At 39.2% G+C, this 21,029-nt stretch overlaps 1 protein-coding gene across 4 annotated transcripts in view; it reads left to right on the forward strand.

The window, feature by feature from the left end:
• The window catches only part of SPIDR (scaffold protein involved in DNA repair), a 199,909-nt gene that overhangs the window by 160,180 nt on the left and 18,700 nt on the right, over positions 1–21,029 (forward strand). For 3 of the 4 annotated variants that reach the window (XR_004748724.1, XM_035319390.1, XM_035319391.1), the window contains exon 11: positions 12,176–12,334. The exons of the other annotated variant lie outside the window; for it this stretch is intronic. Coding sequence is in view for 2 of the 3 variants with exons in the window: in XM_035319390.1 (XP_035175281.1) it covers positions 12,176–12,334 (159 nt within the window). In the remaining variant the exon portion in view is untranslated. The remainder of the gene's footprint in view (positions 1–12,175; positions 12,335–21,029) is intronic. 4 annotated transcript variants of the gene reach the window in all.

Below are 21,029 nucleotides of genomic sequence, written 5' to 3' on the forward strand. Positions count from 1 at the left end.
CAACAAATGTGACAATACAAAATGCTATCTATCAACAGGAAACCGCATTTCTTAAACACAAAAGGTATCTTGTTATCTTGGCTGTGATGTTACATCTCCTGCTGGCCTGGAATGGGTGACATCTAAGGAAAATGCAGTGGCAAGGGAAGCAGTGCTTCTGTGGCTGTTACTCTCCCTTCAAGTCTGTGCTGGATCAAATCAGAGGCTGTATCATCAGCACGGTGGTAGGAGAACAATGTGCTATTGTTGATACTCTTTTGGATAAGACACAAAACCAGAATCTTAACCACAGAATATTAAATCACCTCTTTTGGCACGAATAGATAGATTTACTAAGGGCCCTAATCCAGTTCTAATTTACATGATTATCTTTTGTCTCTCTAAACTCTTCCTGTAGTTTTTGATTAGATTTGGTTGTCTTTCTTTCTCTCTCCTGGAATACATGTGGTGTGAACAAGCTGTGCTCTGCTGGTATTTGAACAGATTCTTACTTTCAGGACTATTTTCTTTTTATAGTGGTGAGGGAAAATTGGAATCAGGTATACCAAGCACATTGTTTCCCAGTAATTCACTAGAGTTATTATTTAAATCCAGTGTAATGACTGATTATGTCATTGCAATAAAATAATGTTTCACATGCATGAGAAATAGAGACTATCATCTAATTGTGACTAAGGTGCTGTAACAGAGGGGTTTTCTTTGTTTGTTTTTAGGACATTTCTCACTAGCACACACAGTATTTGAAATCTCCGTGCACATCTGAAGATAGCCAAAGCAATTAAAGAAATAAGAGGTTCTCTATGCCTGTATTATGCTGTGCTCCAAGTTCTGGTCCTGCTTAGAGTGATTCTTTGAAGTCATAGTAAATTGGAAATGTGAAGTTTATAAAAATGATTTCAGTGTTTGATCCTTGGTTGGTGTTCAGTTCAGGTGGTTTTAAAAGAGAAACATGGAATTTGCATAAATGATTGAATGGAGTCAAGGTGGAGGAATGTTAGTGGTGCTGCCCAGGTGTTTTTTCCACCTGCTACACAGCATGAAATGAAGCTCATTGAAATCAATGCAGAAATGTTAATTTGAGTGAGTTTTGGATAACGGCCCAAACCTGCTGCTTGTTTAAAAGTAATTTATAAAGCTTTACTTGACCTATGATGGAAAAGGAGTTTCCTCATTTTGACAAGTTCAAATGGAAGCTTAGAAGGGTAACAAAATTATTTTTTTATTTTCACATTGGAAAACTGTTGACATCTGCACTTCCTCTACAGCAATGCTTATCCTTAATTTATGATTTAAAAAAAAAAAAGAGAGAGGGAAAAAATCCAAATTTGTCTGGGAAGATACTCACAGTGCATCCCTGGGATTATACTAGTGTTGCCACAGACCAGCATTTTTTCTCCTAATCTCTAGCTACTAGAGATATGGAGAACAGCAAGGTGTAAGAAAGGAAGTGGGAAAGAGGTAATACCAGAGCACATGTCCTCCAGATCTTTGTTTTCTTTGTCTTCCCCACTTTCCTCCTGCTGTTGCTTCATCTCCTAATGATCTCCCATCGATTTGCCTCGTGTCCGCATCCCTCTCTGCCAATACATACCCTCCTGAACCAGGCTGTGATGGTGGCCAGTCAACAGGAGTCCTCCTTCATATGTGGATTGTAACACCACCCTAAATCATTCAGATGTACTGCTTGCTTCTCCTGAGCACAGGATTTTCTCCAGCAAGCAGATAACATTGTGTTCTCCTCAGACTCCCCCAGAGAGGAGTTTCATCAAAGCACGTTGCTTCTCCCCACGGCCCAGCAGCTAAGGGCTGCTCTGCTCGGGGCTGCAGCACTTTGGCTTGAGCTGGGCCCTTCCCAGCACTGCGGGCCATCCGTCGATTTCGGGAGGAATTGGGTGGGCTGAACCCCATTTGAGAGAGCAACGGTGCTCTTCCCAGGCAGGCGTGAGGGACTCTTGGAGCTATAGGAAGCGTTCAGCAGCTCTTGGCCTCCCAGTACAGGCTTTTCCAGTCCTAGCTGGGCTCAGCGCCGGGCTGGGGGGAGCAGTCCCCGGGCTGCTCCTTGGGGACTTGTGTTGAGCTTAGCTTCTGGCCCTGGCCTGCTGCTGGCTGCCTCCAGAGCTCAGTTTCTATAATGGGAAATAGCACTGCTTTGTCCTGTTCTGGCACTTCAGAGACCTGTTCTGTCACATCCCCGGGGCTGAGTAAATTCAGCAATTGTTGCAAAAGAGTAAAAAAAAATCTCAAGGGAAGAAAAAAAAAATGCAAATGTTTTCCATGTAAAATATTCAATATATATGTATGAAAACCAATCTTTCACTTTGTTACCTTCCCAGACCTGAATTTACCTTTCTGCGCTGGCTGACATCTGTTGCACAGAAAACCCAGAATCTTAGATCTGGAGCTTGCAAGATGGGTAAAAATAAATTGGGAATATTTTCCTTCTCCTTTTTAAGTTTTGCAAATCACGTATTTTTTATGATTATAAATAGCTAAATCAACAAGCTTTTACTGACTGGGGATGTTAAGCACACTTTCGTTATTGACTCTCAGAACTATTTAAATTCCTAAGTGCTAAAAATTAGAATTCCCCTTGGAAAAGCTGGTAGCTTTCAGTGGACTCAGCTGGGCTCTCCAGTAAGAAGTAGTTAAGAGGTATAGTGTGGAGACTCCAACAAAACAAGATAATCACTTCCATCTGCTTTTCTAATTAATCACTCTTAATACTGAAAGTCAGAGACATCATGAATTTGCACAGTAAGCATATATTTTGAAAACAACAACAACAACAAAAATATTACTTCATTTGCAGGCATTTACTCTGAATCCTCCGTTTTGGCATGCAGAGAAAACCTGAGAACAAACCCATGGTCGTAGCTGATCTATGCATACAATGCCCTGTTTGCTCAGGCTGCAAGGGCACCGCACATGCTGATTAATTTATATGTTTTATCAGTTTTGCTTGTTCATGTTGGAAAAGGAATAGTTAAATGAGATGAATAGAACTCTCTGTTTGGGACTTGAGTTTTCCAAAATAAAATATGTAAGTGAGGGAAAGGTTTCATTCAGTTTTGGCATCTCTTTGTTAAGTCAGTTCAAGCCAAGAAAGATTGTTATTCCACACTGTTTGCCGATAGTAGAAAGCTTACATATTGTTTTTTTTTTTTTTTTTTTTTTTTTTTTTCTTGAAGGAAGAGAAAATGAGTATGAATTTGAGGGATGAACCTCTTACTTGCTTTGCAGAAGAGATTGTTCTGTTAACAACTCATCAAGAAAAAAAAAAAGATAAACAGGATTAACTGTTTACTTTAAGTGAGCAGAAGTCTGGTTGTTTTTCAGAAGAAGAACACAATGTACTGTTGTATCTGGTTTCCAGAGTGGTGTTTATCATAATTCCTTGTGCGGTGGTTGGTAGAGTGCTGGGAAGGCACTCCGCCCACTCGCAGCTTGCTTGCTTTCTCTCTCCCATTGAGGCCTCCGTCCAGGACTGCGCGATTGAGCGAGCTGTCCTGTGTGATCTTTCCTGCCTGACATGAGCTGACATTGACCTAGAATAAAATAACAGGGGCCGTTTCCTAGAATTCTCGGTGGACTGCTGAGAACAGCTACCATAACTCTTGTAAACATGCTGCATGCACACACAAACACGCTCCCTCTCCCTCATTTAGACACACACCTAGGAAATGCAGCCAACAAACGACAGGAGAGGAAAACAACGTGAGTGCAAAACACGAACGGCAGACCCCTTGAAGGAAGAGTAGAAAGTTGCCTTTCTGCCAGGGAAGGAGCCCCAGCAAGATTTCACTTCTGCTTTTCTTCCTTGCACTTAGTTCTGCTGTTTACTTTGGTGAATATTATAGTTTTGTGCTATTTCGGTGAGATGATGTGGCACTGAAACAGCAGAATGTCTTATTGAATACAGACGCGGCTCTGTAAGAAATCCTGCAATGTTACTATATTTCAGTTACCTTTCACATGCGCTGTGGAATCACACACATGTGCAGGGCTGTAATACCAAGAATGCATTTTGGGATGTTCTGTCCCTTCTGAAATGAGCAGTGCTTTTTATTTTTTTTATATACTCACATTATTATTATTATTATTTTTTTCTTTTTCAATAAAGCCTTCTAATATCCCATTTGTAGTCTGTGTGGTTTAGAAATAAGTCAGGTGAATCCACAAATAATACCATGAAAAGTAAGCACAACCAGTACCGCTGCTGCCCTGTGCTTGCTTTCCAGATGCTGTAACTCTGTAAAGCACTTGCCATGGGTTCTGCAGCAGGAGTTTGAAGTTCTCTGAAACCTGTAGGTCAGAAGAGATGGGTTATTACTGCAAGCCCACTGCTTATCTATACAGATATATATATATATACATAACCTCCTCCCCCACCTCAAGTGGGACCCAGCACATGGATTTTTTTGGACCTGTTCTCCTAGATACTACCATTCAGCTCTGGTTTCCCAATCACCCTTTGAGGGCAGGACTTTTATTCTGAATTTTTACATATAAGGAACTGAGCCGTAGAGGAAACGTAGCACGGCAAAGATGATGTGAAATGTTGCCAGAACCAGCAGTTGAATGCTGATTTTCTTGGAAAGGGGGGTGCTGGGCACCTTGCAAGAGATCTTTCAGCAGTACCTCACTTACTGTTGGAATTCTTGGATGCCAAAACAGTAATTACAAAGTCTTAAGATTAAAAAAATAAACAAAGAACCCCTCCTCAGATTCATAGATAAGTACTGTAAGTGGCTGGATGGTAATTACACGTTATATTTGGAACATGATTTTTCTACTGGATATCATCCATAACAGCGGCGTCAGTTTTCATCTGAGCCTTTAAGTTTCTGAAATGTACATTTTGCCTCTCGATTAGTAAACCATTTCATATGGGAAAATCTTAATTTGTCTGAATCGTATACTGAAATACGCAAGGGATTCTGTGATGAAGTAGTGTTACTGGGGACACTGAGGCACCTGAGGAGTACATGCATCGTAGCTGTTTTTAAACTACTACAATTTCCATCATAGCTAGTCAGTAGCAAGCTGGGATGACCTGATGTGCTTGCTTTTTGTTACAACCCAAAATTTGTTTTTATTTACATAACAAACTGTATGGAATGTATCTTAGCAAGAGAACCATAAATAATGTGTAGTTTAGTGTTGGAAGGGCAAGATGCATGGAGGGGGGAGGGCCTTACTGGGTTGTTGTGGCTGAACTGTTATACACTTTTTAGCCAGTGCTTAGGCATTTATTCTTTCTTAACTTTCAGTGTCTTCTGAACCAACCATTGCTTTTTTTTTTTTTTGTATCATATAATGATTATGGATTAAAATTAATATTTAAAAAATCATTATTAATTTACAAATCTGAGGTAAGTGAAGCCATCAGATCATGCTGAAAATATCTGTCAAATTCAGCTCTATAACTGTTTGAAATTATAACTTAGGCTTCATGTTATGTTTGAGTGCATGACAGGAATGTCTTTTTATCATTAAAAATATTTTGTTTACTTTTGAGTAAAATTTTGACTGCAGATAAAGTACATCAGACGTTTAAGGATTTGATAGTGCATTTAGAAACAGTGTGGGATGGGAAGTTTAAAAAAGAGTATTTGGGTTGCAATATGAAAACTTCATAGGAAAAAAAGGTTAGCTGAAAAATTGCTTAATGTGTCGTGGTTGTCGTTGCACATATCAAAACCTGTCTGGTGTGCTATACTCATTCCCAAGCAGTTGCATGTAGCTCCCACCAGGCAGTTGATACTCCACGTTTTGAGTCAGAAAAATTAAGATGCGGAGCTCCGTTCACTGCATGCACGTTCCACGTTAAAAAGGCATTCAGGCTGATGCGTTTGGCTCGCACGTGTCTCTTCCTACGCACGAAAGCAATTTCCCACAGAAGCGCTGCTTCTTCAGGTCATGGACAGAAAACAGTAGCTGGAAGAATGAACCTGAATGAAGAAATGGAAAAAGCAACCAGCAAGTGAAGATTTGTGAAAAGTCTTGGGGAAGTTGCATTTGATTTTCTGGTTTGTTTTGAAGCAGTTGACTGTTCAAGGTAGTGAATAAAAATAAGCAGCTGTTATTTTACAACCTCTCTCCCACTTTATCATTTTTAACATACGTATAAAAATGTAGTTAAACCCGAGGAAAATACAAAATGATGGTTTTGGTATAGTTACTACAGTAATTTGTTTGCAAAGTGTGTTATATAAATACTCTGTTACACACATTTTTGAGAAGTGTCTGCAAAGAAGAGATTCCTTTCCTGAGACTGGGGAGGACTCTGCTACATATTTTCTGTTTCAGATGCTGAGATAAGACTTGCTGATTTCCCTGGTTATATTCTTGTCCCAAGCACAGTTTCCAGCAATACTTTCTTAAAGATGGAGTGTCTCTAGCTGGAGAGAAGTTGTGTGTCTAGTGGTAGCTGTGTGCCGTGTTCCCTCTCGGCCAGGTTCAGCGTTGTTGAATGGTGTTCTCCTCTATTTCCTTCTGGGTTCTTCCATAAATGTCTAAGAAAAAAATATCATAAACCCTACTTTTGAGCTATTTTAAACCTCCAGTTTTTGAAGCAAATGATTACCGTTTTGGTCATCTGAACACTTCAAACCAAAGCACCAGCTTGGGTGCTAGAAATGTCTATGTTTAGAGGGAACTGCAATCAGGACTCGTCTTGGAGCCCTTATAAACTGGGAAGCAGCAATCCTTGTGTTTTCTTCCGTATATGTCTACCTCTGTGGCCTAGGTACAGAAGGGCTAATTATCATCATCATACATTTTAATTTACATCATTCAATCCATAGCTATTGCAGCTCCTTAGATCTTCTATTTAGTGGCAGCAGGTGACATGGATTTTAGAGCAGATTACTCTGAATCTTGAGGGGACAAGGAAGGCTACAGCAGGTTCATACATTCTGAAAGGGAACATGAAGCAAATTGGGATCCAGTGAATATGGGCTTTGAATAGGAAAATCCTTATGGGGATGTAGGGGGGATTGTTGTCCCTAAGTGTTTAGACCTGAGTCCAGAGCTTTGATTTTTCAAAGATAATATGGGTATGGTGAATGCAAGGACTGCGTAAAGTACAGATAGATTAAATCCCAGTAGGGTGGTGTCCTGCAGGTTACAATTTGAATCTGAGCCATATTAGCAGGAGTTAATCAGCTCCACCTTGAGACTTGACCAGACAAGTTGCTGGATTGGAATTGTGTAGGTAGTGTTGTGCCTCTGGTGTTTAAGAGAGAGGGGAGTTTTGTTTATGTGTGTTTATGTCTGTGTGCTTTATGCCTCTACTGGGACCGCACCTCAAAGAGATAAGAAGCCCTTCTGACACACAAAGAAGCAGCAGCTGTCTCTTGGGTGGTTAAGATAAAGAACGAGCAAATATCAGAGCTGATACAATGCAATTAGTTTTCAGGCATTTCCCTGATTCCTTTTTTTCCCTCCTTTCCAATGAAGCATTGATAGCAAAGTCCCTTCTGAGCAGTGCAGAAGTTGTTGAATTTGCCCAGTGGTCTTGCACTGGACTGCACAGCTTAGCTATGCATGGAAGAAAGCTGGTGTGGTCCACATGGCTGTCCTTCTATCCTAGGGCAAAACAGTTACTAGTTAGTTCAGATCTGTTTATGACAAATTTCTGCTGCTTGTTTTCACAAGACTCAGTAAAGGCAATCCCCATACCATCAGTCAGTTCTGGCCTCCCTGCCTTCATCATCTCTTCGGGTAATTTTTCTTATATTCTTTTCTGCTGGAGGACACTGTGAAGTCTGGAAGAGACCTGAGCTGAAGATTTTTGTCACTCTGACCGAAAGTCACTCTGACCGAAAGTCACCTGCCTGATACAAGGCAGCAGTGTGGAAAGTTACGATTTTTCATGTGTAATAAAAGTTAAAAAAAAAAAAAAAAAAAAAAAAAGTTTTATTCTTCACCCATAAAGAGTGACTAACTGGAAGTAGGGCATGGCAGGGTAATCCTGTAATCCTCTCCAGATTTCTATTGGGAGACATTTTGTCCTAAATATCAGCACAGTCATAGAAATAATGCAGAGTAATCAGTCTCATCTTCCCCCATCCCCCATCCTTGCTCCTGGCTATTAGCAAATTAACAAAATTTTCCCAAGCTTTTGCATGAGACTTACTGTGTCATTACTTAAAAAAAAAAAAAAAAAAAGGCTGATCTCTGCTTCACTTTATTATCATTCTCTATCTTCGCCCCCTTTGTTACTACCAATGAGTCATACTTCACCTTTTCCTTAGTCTGCATCTCCTGCATTCACTCCTCTACTGCTTTTCCTGCCACCCCTTGCTCCTGGAATGAATTCTCTGCTCTTTTGCACAAGAAATTTCTGTTTTCAAAACTATATTTTAAATTCACATCTTATGCAGGGTTGCATCCTATTGTCCCAGAAATAAAGATGGTCCTAATTTCCTCCCTGCCTGAGCACCACTGATAAAAAATGTCAGTGTTCTCCTTTTTTTCTAACAGTTCAGTACAATGCTGAATTCCCCCGACTTGTCCCATAAGTTAGATGCGTGTTTTCATCCTGGTAGTGAGCTTCAAAGGGATCAAAAAACATGGAACAAACTATTTCTTTAATCACAGTGAGACTTGCTGCTGAAACTTAATTTGCAAGAACATTTGCTTCAATATGGGAGCAACACGTGAGAAAATAATACAAATTCACTGTTCTAGGAATAAAGTGAAAGCAAGGAAAAAGCCAGTGCCAGTGAGGAAGTCAAAGCCATGAATCACCAGCCTTGGAAAGCAGCTGGACTGCATACGCACCGTTGGCAGTGATGCTAACAGTGTGGGTAAAATCCATTAGAACAGAACCAGTTTCAAAAGTTGTGCGAATGGTTCTCCAAAGGCTTCGCTGAATCTGTTGTGGGATTTCACTGTAGTCATTAGGCAGGAAAAACAGTTGTCACTCATTTAAGTACCTGTAGCATTAGCTAGTTAATCAGTGTGAGATGCATCAAATGATATTGAGAATATTTCAAGGCTTTGTCATTATTTCGTTTGTGCCATTTTGTAAAGAGTGCTGAAGCAGTGAGTGTTTGTGTGTGAAGTTCCATTTGTAGAGTTAGTTTGGGATGTTCCTTACGTTTTAGACTAAAAATCAGGCATCTGAAGGCTATTTGTGAGCTTGTCTTCCAACTGAGTGAATATATTCGTTTCACTTTAAATGCATCCTGTAGAGAAATCATGACTACCTTTTGGATACTGCTAGAATGAGTGTAGTAGTATATTGGATGTCTGCTCCTTGTGGTCTTAACAGAGTATATTTCTTTGGAGTCTGGTGCCAGGTGATCTGCAGCTCCATGTTTCTTCATGATGCTGATAATCATGGACATGTTACTAGGATGAATGGGCACATTAGTGCTACACGCCTTGAGTTACACAGTTCTTCCTCTACCATTTATCGAGCTTGGTCATCTGATGACCGTTCCCCGTCATATGAACTGTGATGTTTTGTGCTGCATACAGTAGACAGCTGGAGAGGGAGCTTTAGCCTCCTAATCCTACCTGGAAAATGCATCCTTAACTATAAGTAGTGCTCCATGCAACTTGGAGTTTAATTTCAGAGAGTTCATTTTCAGGGACCTGATCTGATGATGGTTATTATTAGACTACAGTATTTGTTTCTGTCAGATCCATTTCCTGTCCTGGCCGTTTAAGCTGTCACCATGAAGGTAAAGAAATAAGCAGCCTGGGACCTGGGAGGTTGGGGTTTCCATGTCTGAGAGCAGCCATCTCCTTGCTTGGCTTGAAAGGACTGGGGAAATGCACATTCAACAACCGATATATTCAGCACCAACCAAGTTAATTTTACTTGGGCATTTAACATGTCCCAGAGGAGTTAATATGAGCCTGGTGCCAGCTAGTCTGAGACTTCCTTGCGTTCGGTTATGTCTCACTAAAGACATGAGAAATTCCAGTGATCAGTTAAGACTGCTGAACTGATCGGATCGGAGACAATAACTCAGTTGGCCCTTACTTGCTTCAAGATATGAAAGCCTAATTTTTCACAAATAACCGTCACTGAATGTTTTGTTAACATAAACTAAACAATTTGCTTTTTTTTTCCTGTTCTCCTCAATCTGATTTCAGAAAAGTTCCAGAGTGTGTTAGCTTTGTTTTTCCAAACAAAACAAGAACAAGAGAAGTTTCAGTCCAATCAGTTAAAACTTGACAGAGTTTTTGAGTGGTTGCATGGTCCTAACATGGCAGGCAACCACAGTTATTCTGCTTCTGGGCTGTCATGTCCGTAGCACAACAGTTTTTGTTGTGATGAGCTGGAGATGATCTTGTGATACCGATCCACAAGGCATATCTCGCTTCTTGTTTTACAGAGAAAATAAAACTAGGGATAGAGCTGTTAAAGATACAGGTTTGTGTTGTTAGGCTGGTCCCACTTTCTAGGCTGGGAACATCACTCATCCCACAGATCGGGGTATGTATCCTTACAGCCCACAGCAGCGCTTGTTTTCATCCTGTTCATCATTGCTCAGGGTAGAGGCAGCGTTTCATGGCTGTGAAGGACTTCTTAACACTGACAGGCTGTGGAGGAATTGCACCTAATCTTTCTTTGCCTGGTAAAACCCTGTTGCATGCATCTCCTGTAGCTAGAGATGCAGGGAAAATACAGGGACTTCATTTGTGTTCAGTCACACCACACCCTGCTCCTCAAAACCAGCACTTGAATTGGAAAAGTGAGGACTCTCAGCTGGTGCTTGAACATCTGCTGATGTCTGAAAGTCTCCAGAGTTGCATCCTGTGTAGTGTACAGCCCTCTCAAGGGTTTAAGGCAAAGTTAGACAGTTCTTAATGAACAAGGAAACTGATTGATGGTCTTCCTTGTGCATAAGCCTCCCTGCTTATCCATGGATTTCTTCCAGAGATATGTAGGTGCTCTTTCTTTTCTTTTTTTTTTTTTTTTTTTTTTTTAAGATGTAATGACTACTGTTGGATGCTTTCAGGATGCATATAATACATTACATGGTGTGCTTCAAAAGCAGTTGGAGTTGGCTTGCTGTGAACAATGGTACTGCTCTGGGGAAGGTAGTTTTGGCATGAACTTTTAAAATAAACCGAATCACAGAAACACAGATAGGTTGAGGTTGGAAGGGCCCTCTGGAGGTCATCTTGTCCAACCCCCCACTCAAGCAAGGTCACCCAGAGCACATTGCCCAGGAATTCTGCTGCCTAGTATGACCCTCAGTTTTATTACAAACAAAGATGTGTGTGCTACCTCAAAGCTATTTCTTGTTGCCTTTTGAAAAGTTTCCATGCTTAACTGTCTCTTTTTGGGGCAATTAAACCAATCTTGTAGACAGCAGCCTCCTTCCTCTCCATGACTCATGCTATCGTTGCTCCTCATCTCAGGTGCACAATCTTGTGAAATGCATTTTTGACTATCTAAATGTATGACATCCACTGGTTTTTGCCTTATCTGCTATGACGGTAATATCTGCTCGAAATGCCAGCAAGTTGGTTAGGCAATATTTCCCAGCCCTGGTTTCATAGATTACTTTAATCAAATTGTTTGTTTAGCAGTTTTTTAAATTACCTCCTTAAAACATTCCCTCTGGGCTTCTTCATACCCTACATTGAATTTACTAATCTGTAGTTCCATATTTTTTTTCTTTAAAGAAAAAATCTACATTTTACTTTCTTGAATGTTCAGGACTCTTTTAAAGTCAGAAAAAGTGTAATGCTTGGTTTACCAGTTCCAGTGTTTGTGATTATTACTTGTGAAATATTGTTCACTTCTAAGCAGATTTTTTTATATTTATATACATGCTCATATATGTTTGCATCATTGTTCAGGCTGCACTGCAAAATCCACCTCAAGTTAGGCAAAAACTTGTCTTTTTTTCTTTATAGGTACACAAAGCATATATCGCTTAGCAGTTCGTTTACCTAAGCCTTATTCTCATTTTCAGTCAGGCTTCTGTTTCATGGCCCTGTTACCTCCTGCAAATATACATCAGAAAACCTTTGCTGATGTTGGTTTTGTGTACTCATACTGGTATTCATTATTTGGTGGGAATTCTCTAGGTATTGTAGAGGATAAGTCCTGTTCAGTCTCTGGTCATGTAATTTTCAGAAATTTGCTAAATATTTTTTTTTACAAACAGGAACAAATGAGTAACAGAGGAATGTTTTGCAGGTTATGCCTCCTTGTCCAGGATGCCTATGGCATGTTCAGTGAAGTACAGCTGCAATCCCTCAGTTCTGCAGAGGACGTTGAACAGTATTGCAGGAGGTGGGAAGGAAAATTCTGCTGTTTAGCTGGAATGAAAATTTCACAGAGAACCACAAGAGGAAGGTGAGAACGGTTCATGGAAGAATGTGTTGAGTGCTGTGGCAGGCAGAGGTGATCTGCAATTTTATTTATTTATGTGGACAATATTCTTTGGAACAATTGAATCAGGCTTTGTTCAATTAAATGTCTTCATTGCCATTTTCATGACATCAGGTAGGTATCAGTTAGATCCTATAGTACTTGAGCCAACCATACTCCCAAATCAGCATAAATAAACTGGCACACAAATGCACACTTAGCAGAGAAAATTAGAATTGCTTTATACAATGTTTCATAAAATACGAATGTTTTCTTTCTCTTCTGGAGATTCAAAGACTTAAAACATTAATTCACCTCCTTTTCATTGTAGAGCTGTTTATTATAGTATGTTTTTCTACAGTTCTGTCTAGGCTGGGTTGAAGTTTCAAGCAAAGAATTTTCCTTGGTATATGAGAGCTTAATTCAGTTAGGCTTGTATGGTTTTGGAAAAACAGTTTAAGTTTCTTTAAACATACCCTCCTGCTCCCGCACTCCTCCCTCACCAAAAAAAAAAAAAAAAGAAAAAAGAAAAAAAACAAGCAAACCACCTACCAAACCATAAAAACATTCTTATTTTGGAGTAAGATTTTTCACAGTCTTAAAGAAAAATCCCTTCAAGTAATTAACAAATTGACATATAGTACCTCTCTAATTTTGTTTATTCTGTGATTCCTTTTACGTTCTTTAAATGAAATAAAGTATTTTTAATCAAGAAAAAAAAAAACTTTAAATAGATAATTATCTTACAGAGTATCTCTCTATGGAAAGTGATATGGTATCCACATGGAGAGCTATGTAAATATAATTAGATTGATTTAATTCTCAGCATAATTATTCTGGTACAAACATCCTATCTAGATAAGCCTCTGCTATTAGAATGGCTGTGATATTTCTGCTGACACTTTTTTCCTGTTGAAAAATGCTGTTTCATCAAAACCAGAATGTTTCACAGAAACATTATCTATTTTGGAGACAGTTTTGTTGGAAGATTTTTTCAGATCCAGAGGGAGTGAATACTCTCTCATTCTCATTTCATGAAAACTTTCAGAAAGTCTCAGTTTTGTTTCACATTGGAACAAAAACAAATTTCAAAGCCTTGAAATGTTTAGCAAAATGGAATTGTTTTCCATCCATCCCTATTCAGTATGCTTTTCTTTTTATGTACTTGCAGTGTTAATTTTCAGATCATTTGGATTTCAAGCCTACTTGCATTTTTATGGATCTTTAATAACAAACACGTCTTCTTATTTAATTATTTTGTTGGCTTTTTTTTCAAGTTACATTTTTTCCAAACAAATTAAATAATGGCTTTGGAATTCTGGATACAAATGAAGTTTTACAACTGGCTGCTGGTGCTTCCAGTACTTGGCCTAGCTAATAAGAGACAGACTTTTTGTAATGTAAATTCTGTTTCAAAGCAGCAGTAACTTACTTCTGGCTATTCTGAGGCCGATTAGAAGACACACTGCTGAAAATGCTGGTGGCTCAGCTGGAGCTGTGCTGGTGGTAACCCTGCTAGGAAACATTAAAAGAAAATGGCTAGCGTAGCTTCAGGGACAGTGCAGTGGTTAAAACGTGATTTCAATGTATGAGATGGGTGGGTGAGGGAATTGTTTAGGGATTTATTTCTTTCCTAATTGTTCCAGCCTAAGTTCTGCTTTATAACTTGTTATTACTTTTAAGTGTCAGGACACGTTTTGTGTCATTCTAGGTGTGATGGAAACCACAGTAAAGCCATAGCTGAAATGAATTTAAGGGAGTGCTTATTCACACAGGGCATAATTAGGCAGTAGAACTTATTGCCACTGGATAAATGGGTTTCCAGAGCCAGTGGTATATCCGAGCACATGATAGGATATGCCTGTGAGTGCCCAACCTTGGCTTGCAGCACGTGACTGAAGAAGAACTATGCGGTCTGCTCTGCAAGAAAGACTGCTGCCTTTTTTTTTTTTTTTTCCAGAACACCAATTACGTTTTGGAAGGAGATGGCTCTTAAACTGTTTGTTTCCTGGAGCCTGACAGTGGCTTTTAAAATGGATAAAAGGGAATAAAATACAGGAAATATGAGGGAAATATCATGACTTTTTCTCTGCCTTGAAGCACATGATCTGGAGAAAGCCAACAATGGCTAATAAGATCCCATATGTGCATGTTGTCCCACAGTCACATGGACTGTAATCTCTCTTACAGAGACAGAGTGCTTCCTCAGTTCCTCTGTGAGATAGGACATTTTAATTTATCAGGTACAAGAGGTTCTTGAACTTTTTGTATCAACGGAGAACTGTTACTGTTCAAAAAAAATTCCAGGCCATCATCCATCCTCATCATGAAGTATTTAATTTAAAGTACCATTTAACATCATTCCAGCAAATGCAATTTTAAGATCCCTATTGTAAGCTGAAGTTACATTTCAAGAACCGAAAATCTATTATAAATGGTATTTTGTGTCCAGGCAACAGCCTGGCTGTAAACCTGACTTGATTTTTGGAATTGACCCATACTGTAAGATAAGAGAGAAGAACCAAACCCTTTTCTTCTCCCAACACAAAAACGTTAGTGATCCAAAAGAAAAGTGGGATATGAACTTATACAACCACGTCTTGTTTTGACCAAGAATGACCCTGTGAAAAATAGGAATTAGAGTAATCTTACATCGAAAGAAACACTGTCAATGCTGAATCCCCAGACGCTTTAACAAATACCAGGGAGATCAGCTCTAAAGGGTCATGAGGTCATTTGGACGTCTTTCATTGATTTAAATGGTTTTCAGAACAAGTCCCAAGCCACACATAAAACACACTCCCCCAAGCCATTGCTGCAAGAAATCTAGCCCTTGGTATACATAGAGGAAGTGGTGTTCCCCTTTGCAGTCCAGTTTCTGGCAATCCCGTAAGACAGATGAACGTGGATGAGTCATGGTGAAGTAGCAATGGTTTGTTCAGCCTCTTATTTACTGCAGTTCTTCCAGTCTGTTTTGAGGCTATTGAATAAGGTGGGTATCAGTACTGTTGCAGCTGAGCTAACAGCACATATGCTGCTCAGTGTCTGTCTCCTGACACCTTTTCTCTTCACCCTCTCACTCATACTTGTCCCCTGTACGACTGTTCCTTGACCTGCACCCTAGTGTCAGCAGAACAGGGAGTCGTGCCAGTGTAAAGAGAGAAGATTGATAAAAGTTCACTGATCTACCACTGGTAACGTTTGATCCTTAGGGGTGTGTATGTTCTCTCTCTTGTCCTCTCACTGCCTCATATGTCAGTCTTATAAATTTAGCCCCTTGAGAAAGAGGAAGTGAGATTTCTATGGTGTACTGCTAGAAACAGAAATATTGGTTAAAAATCAGTGTGCAGTACAAAAATATGTAACCTTCCTATTATAGTACCCAGTTATTTAAGGATGTCCAGTATAACCAGTAACTAAATGGGTGCAATTAGATGCAGGGACTGAGCACTCACTAAAATGTCTCTGGAATAACCTATAAATTGTCATAGTGTGCTGCTTCCTACCAGAAACTAATTGCAATGAGCTGGGATAAACTTTGTAGTTAGATATTTGTCTTTATCGACCAAAATATTAGTTTTCTATTATTACCCCTGACCGGTGTTCCACACAAAATAATAATCTGTGTTTTGATAATTTGTGTCTTTTCATCTGATCTGCCAAGCACTGAGTTGTTTTACTGATAGAGGTAGATGAAAAGGCTTCTTTCAAGGTAGAAAGATGAAGGGTTTCTATTCAGCAGAACAGAAGAATTTACACCAATTTAAAAATGGAAGGGTAGAGGGGGAAATGCTTTAATATGTAATTAACACAGAGTATCAGCACCAAATTTGTCCCTAAGTTAAAAAAAAAAAGCGTAATGAATTTCAAAAAAAGATTAAAAGATCTGACTGTTGCATAGAAAGTCTAAAATCCACACTTACATTGGATAGGGTAAAATACTTTGAAGGATACATCAACTCCTACACTTTGGCACATGACTCCACCATTAATTCATGGCAGGTTCCATAAATTTTGCTCTAATATTTGCTGTTCCCCTCTAAACTAAGTAGACCCTGAGTATTGAGGTCAACCACCAGTATTATCTTCCACTGTAAAATTTCTGTGCTTTCAAGTAATGTTGGTTTCTATTGTCATTTTAAAGTTTATAATGTTAAGCACTGGGATGTGAAATCTTCCTGTGTTGGTCCCAATCTGTAGTACTGGTCACTATTTAGCTTGAGAGTTCTCTTCCCTTTTTTGCCCCACTATTTTATTGATTTATTTATTTTAATTTCAGTCCCATAGTTCTCTGGCCTGTGTCAATCACCTTTTTCCTCTATTCTTTACTGGTATACTTTCTCTTCTATTTTGCTTTACACTCAGAAAAGAGAGGACCACTGCTAACTGCTATAAAGGAAGGCATTTCAGCTGCTGGACGTTGACAGGAAATGTAATAGTAAGACTTCTCTACAGAGCAAGGATATCATAACTTCCTTCCTTTCATTTTCCCTCCTCCAAAAAGACTGCCCTCTAAAAGAGCCACCCACATCTCTGAGGTTTTGAGGTCCTGAAACACTTCAGTCATTGTAGCGTGGTTAAAAGTTGAGTTCCATTTAAAGCATAATTTAAGTAATTACATTAAAGTTTTGAATATTTATATGCATTTCTAAATTGCTTTTAAGGACTGTTTTTGTATCAGAAATTAAGGTTTGTTTGTTTGTTTGTTTGTTTGTTTTTCTTCAGTTTCTTCTCTTTAACAAGCACTGACTGCTGCCTAGATCTGCAGTGCTTCTATCTGAGCCTGTTTGGGAACCAGCACTGTAGAATGAAGCGGGCTTATTGTGTCAAAACTACTTTTATATTAGAGTTTTAGTGTTTTAATGGAGCATGAGTAAGTTCTAATTTAATAAAGAAGACAGAGTTATTAAAGTATGTAAATATTTTTTTCAACAAAATAATTTCATATATATAAAAAGCCTCAGTATTTTGACTGAGATGGCGTTTTAATAGGCTCAGATTTTTTCTTTATGTTTTTGATGCTTGTATTACTCAATTCTGAGAAAATACAGCGTTGCGTAGCTTGTGTGCTGCAACATCTTAATAGGTAAATGAGACATAGAGGTAGCCTACAGCACTGGCTTTGTATTTGGATTGCTTGTCTTCTGATAGTTCAGGCTTCTGCAGTGTAGGCACTTATTACTGAATTTCTTTCTAGTGTTGAGCAAAGAGATAATTTATAGAGAGCTAGGAATTGCTTTATTTTTGAGTTCTTAATATTGAGACTGCCACAATACTTACCCGAAACTGTCAAAGAAAACTCTCTGGGTTTAGACTAAAATTGGAAGAGTAGGAGAGGAGGAAGCAGAGAAGTGCTAAGTCTTGAGAACCTGGAGCAAAGCAGTGGAGGACGCTGGAGGAGAATCCTAGTCTTCCTTCTGCTCCCCCACTACAAACCTTACTCAGCCTTTTTTCTTTCCTAGCTACAGACATTGTTTTCCTTCTTAAACTTTATTTGATATTTCTGATATTCTCTCTGTCGTTTTCCCCCTAACCAGTGGTATGGTTATTAATATGGAAAAATCCCCCAAACTGTGATAAAAAATCATAGCAGCATAGCTATTCTGTTAAAAAGTTGAGTCAGGCGTGTCACACACACAGCTCCTGGACCAGAACTGTAGATGAAACTTCATGCTTGTGAGAGAACAAACAAAATCTTCTCACTGAATTGTGAAGTCACTTGTCAGATCAGAGTATTGTTTTACATTATAAATGCCTAGTATACCTTCAGGAGCCAAAACTAACTAGTGAAATGCTGCTTTGAAAAATTCAAAGCTTGAAGTTGCTTGATTTTTGTAGTATAGCTTGTAGTATGAAAAGGATGAAATGTCCACAGGATCAGAGTAGGTGTACTGAGACTTTAGGTTCTGGTTTATCTCTTTACTGTGTCTCTAAATAAAATTGCAAGGACTTTGCTCTTTAATTTGTATTTTTTTATCGAAACTCAGAGAGCAGATGTGCCTGCTTGTGTGCATATATGAATGTATGCCATCTGACTATTCAGTGAAGGGCAAAACAAGCCAGAAAAGTTAGAAGGTGACTTCTGTCTCCTGCTGAGCTGTGGAACTAAGGAAGGTGGCTTGATGAGCAAATGAAAGCAACTTTTGCACAGGGCAGCACAGTTATCAGCTATGGCAAAAAGTGTTGGGAGGGAAAAATAATTGCTATTTTATTAGTATCAGTCACTGTCTTTCAGTGATTTTTCTACCAGGTAGTTTAAGATGATTTGTTAATAGGTCAAGATTAATTTCTGCACATGCTGCAAGTAGATTTTGCATTTCCTCAGGCATACATTTATCCTATTTAGCAGTGTGAAATCTTTTGAATTTTCTGATTGATGTCTGGGTACGTAGCAGGCAGTTTGCATTTGTGGATATGCAGAAAAGACATTCCACAGTTCAGCAAGCAAAGTCTAAATTGAGAGGAATGCCCTTTAAGCGTATCAGATAATAAAAAAAAATCAAGGATACTAAGAATAATTGTTTTGCATGTGATGTATACATGCATATGTCTCTGTGTATAGCAGTATCATTGTATACAAGCAAAGCCTGAAGATGTGGATTTATGAAGAGAGGGATACCTGTATATAGAGGAATGTCTGTCCAAAGTTCATACTTCTACAAAAGTCAATACTATAAAACTTTATTAAAGTTACTGGTGGTCTTGCTATGTTGGTGATAAACAGTGGATGGAAACATGTTTAATATGGGTCAATTTTATTTTTTTAACCAAACATAGATTTTGGTTTGGCATGGAATTAGCAAGCTGAATCTGTTATTTAGAAACTGATAGGTGAATTCTGTCCTTCTCCTGGGATGAATTCAGTCTTTTTTTTTTTTTTTCAATAGAAGGTTATAGAATATTACAGTGGAGTCCTTGTCTGTTAAGTAATAAAAATGTTATTAATTAAAATACCTCAGTATTTTAATGGTTATTTTTTTTTTATCCCTGGTTCTTTTCGTGCCTTACTGTACTTTTCCTTTTTTTAGAAGTCTGTCCTTTTGTCATCAAAATGATTTTATATATATTTTTCAAAATAGTGCCTAGTAATTACTCTCACAGAGCTAAATCATTAAGTTTTTATTTTGTCTTCTGTAACGAGAAAGGCTCTTTGTGCACGTCGGGGCTAACCAAGTCCCTTCACTGAAGCACAGAGCCAGCTGTTCATGGCTTGTCCTGACTCTGTAGCTGAAGAAGGATACACATACTGCATAAAATACGCCCATTGTTCAAGTCAGATTGAAGTGGGATTTGAGTGTTGCATGGCTAATAAAGAGAATGGATTTTATTCTTTCTGAGAGGATAATGATTTTCTGCAGAGGAGGACACAATGTCTTGCCATTTCTCTGCTGTGGTTGCCCCCCTCACTCTCCCTTCTGTTAAGTCAAAGTCCATAAATGTAAAGAGTTAACTTTCCTGGAGGCCTGTGAGGTGGAGCAAGGGGGGAGCTTCTCAGGGGGCAAATTGTCTGATATACCCCCTGGCACATCAGTGACAGCTCCAGGACTTCCCTGTCCACAGAGGAGGATCCCCACGTCCCCACACAATGTGATTGGGAACTTGGAGATTCCTTGGGTGGCAAATGTCCTTGTGGTTTGCCTGACTGGAGTCAAAGAAAAGGATGAGTCCAAGATGTGCAGGAGACACTCTTCTGGGAGGCGCTGCTCGTCTGCCTGTTTGTAAACAAATGCTGTAATTTAGTAATAATTAAGTGCTCCCAGTTCAAGCAATTGCTGAGCTTCTCCAAAAGGACACAAGTAATTGAAGACAATGTACCATGTGTTGTAGGTATTCTGATACGGGGTTGCAAGCTAGAAGAGAGCTGGACATTAAAAGACAACTTCATGCCCCTCGTGCAAACTTAAAAATCGCTGAGAGATCAATGTAAGGTCTGTGCAGCGATGTAATTATATCTCAACTGCAACAACATAGCTTCTTTGCCATAAGTTGATAATGATAAATACATGATCTCTGAGTACACAGACACAAACACAAACAGTTTGTGGTATGTTAATCAATGTATTCTGCCCTCGCCCTTCTGCTTAGTGTTGTGTGAGGAATGCCACCTGTGTAGCTGCCTTAGTCGTACAGAAGGCAACTCTCTGTTTTTGTAACTCTCCTTCTTCGTGTCCCAGTGAACAAGACCAGTTTGCTTCGCTGAGCATTGGCCCTCCTGCAAGTGTAGAGAAGATATCTGTGTGATACAAGACAGAAAATGTCGCCACATCACAGGGTCAAGAAGTGGTCATTTTCATCTAAAATCTCTTTAACACCGAAGAAGTGTTGCTTTGCATGTTGTAATGTTCTGTTAAAAACAAGACACAAACCTTCAGCCAGCAGTGCCATCTAAGTCAGGAAGTCCGCTTTTGTACAAGGGCAGCACATTTATATTTCTGGTCTGTTCGTTCGCGTGGGGAGCACAACTACAGATAGCAACATCGTCTTTTTAATCTGACTGTTTGTTACCCGAATCTTGAATCAAAAGCTTTATTCCACAAGGTCCAGTCTTGTGGACTGGATATCCACTCAGTCTCAGAGATTTACCTTCATAAAACTTCTTACAGTGCTGGTCCATAGGCATCGATGTGGAAAGAAGCTCACTGCCTATAGATACCCAAGGTATAAGCACTTAAGGATCAAA

The sequence above is a fragment of the Oxyura jamaicensis genome, chromosome 2 (assembly GCF_011077185.1).
Source record: "Oxyura jamaicensis isolate SHBP4307 breed ruddy duck chromosome 2, BPBGC_Ojam_1.0, whole genome shotgun sequence".
Lineage (NCBI taxonomy): Eukaryota > Metazoa > Chordata > Aves > Anseriformes > Anatidae > Oxyura > Oxyura jamaicensis.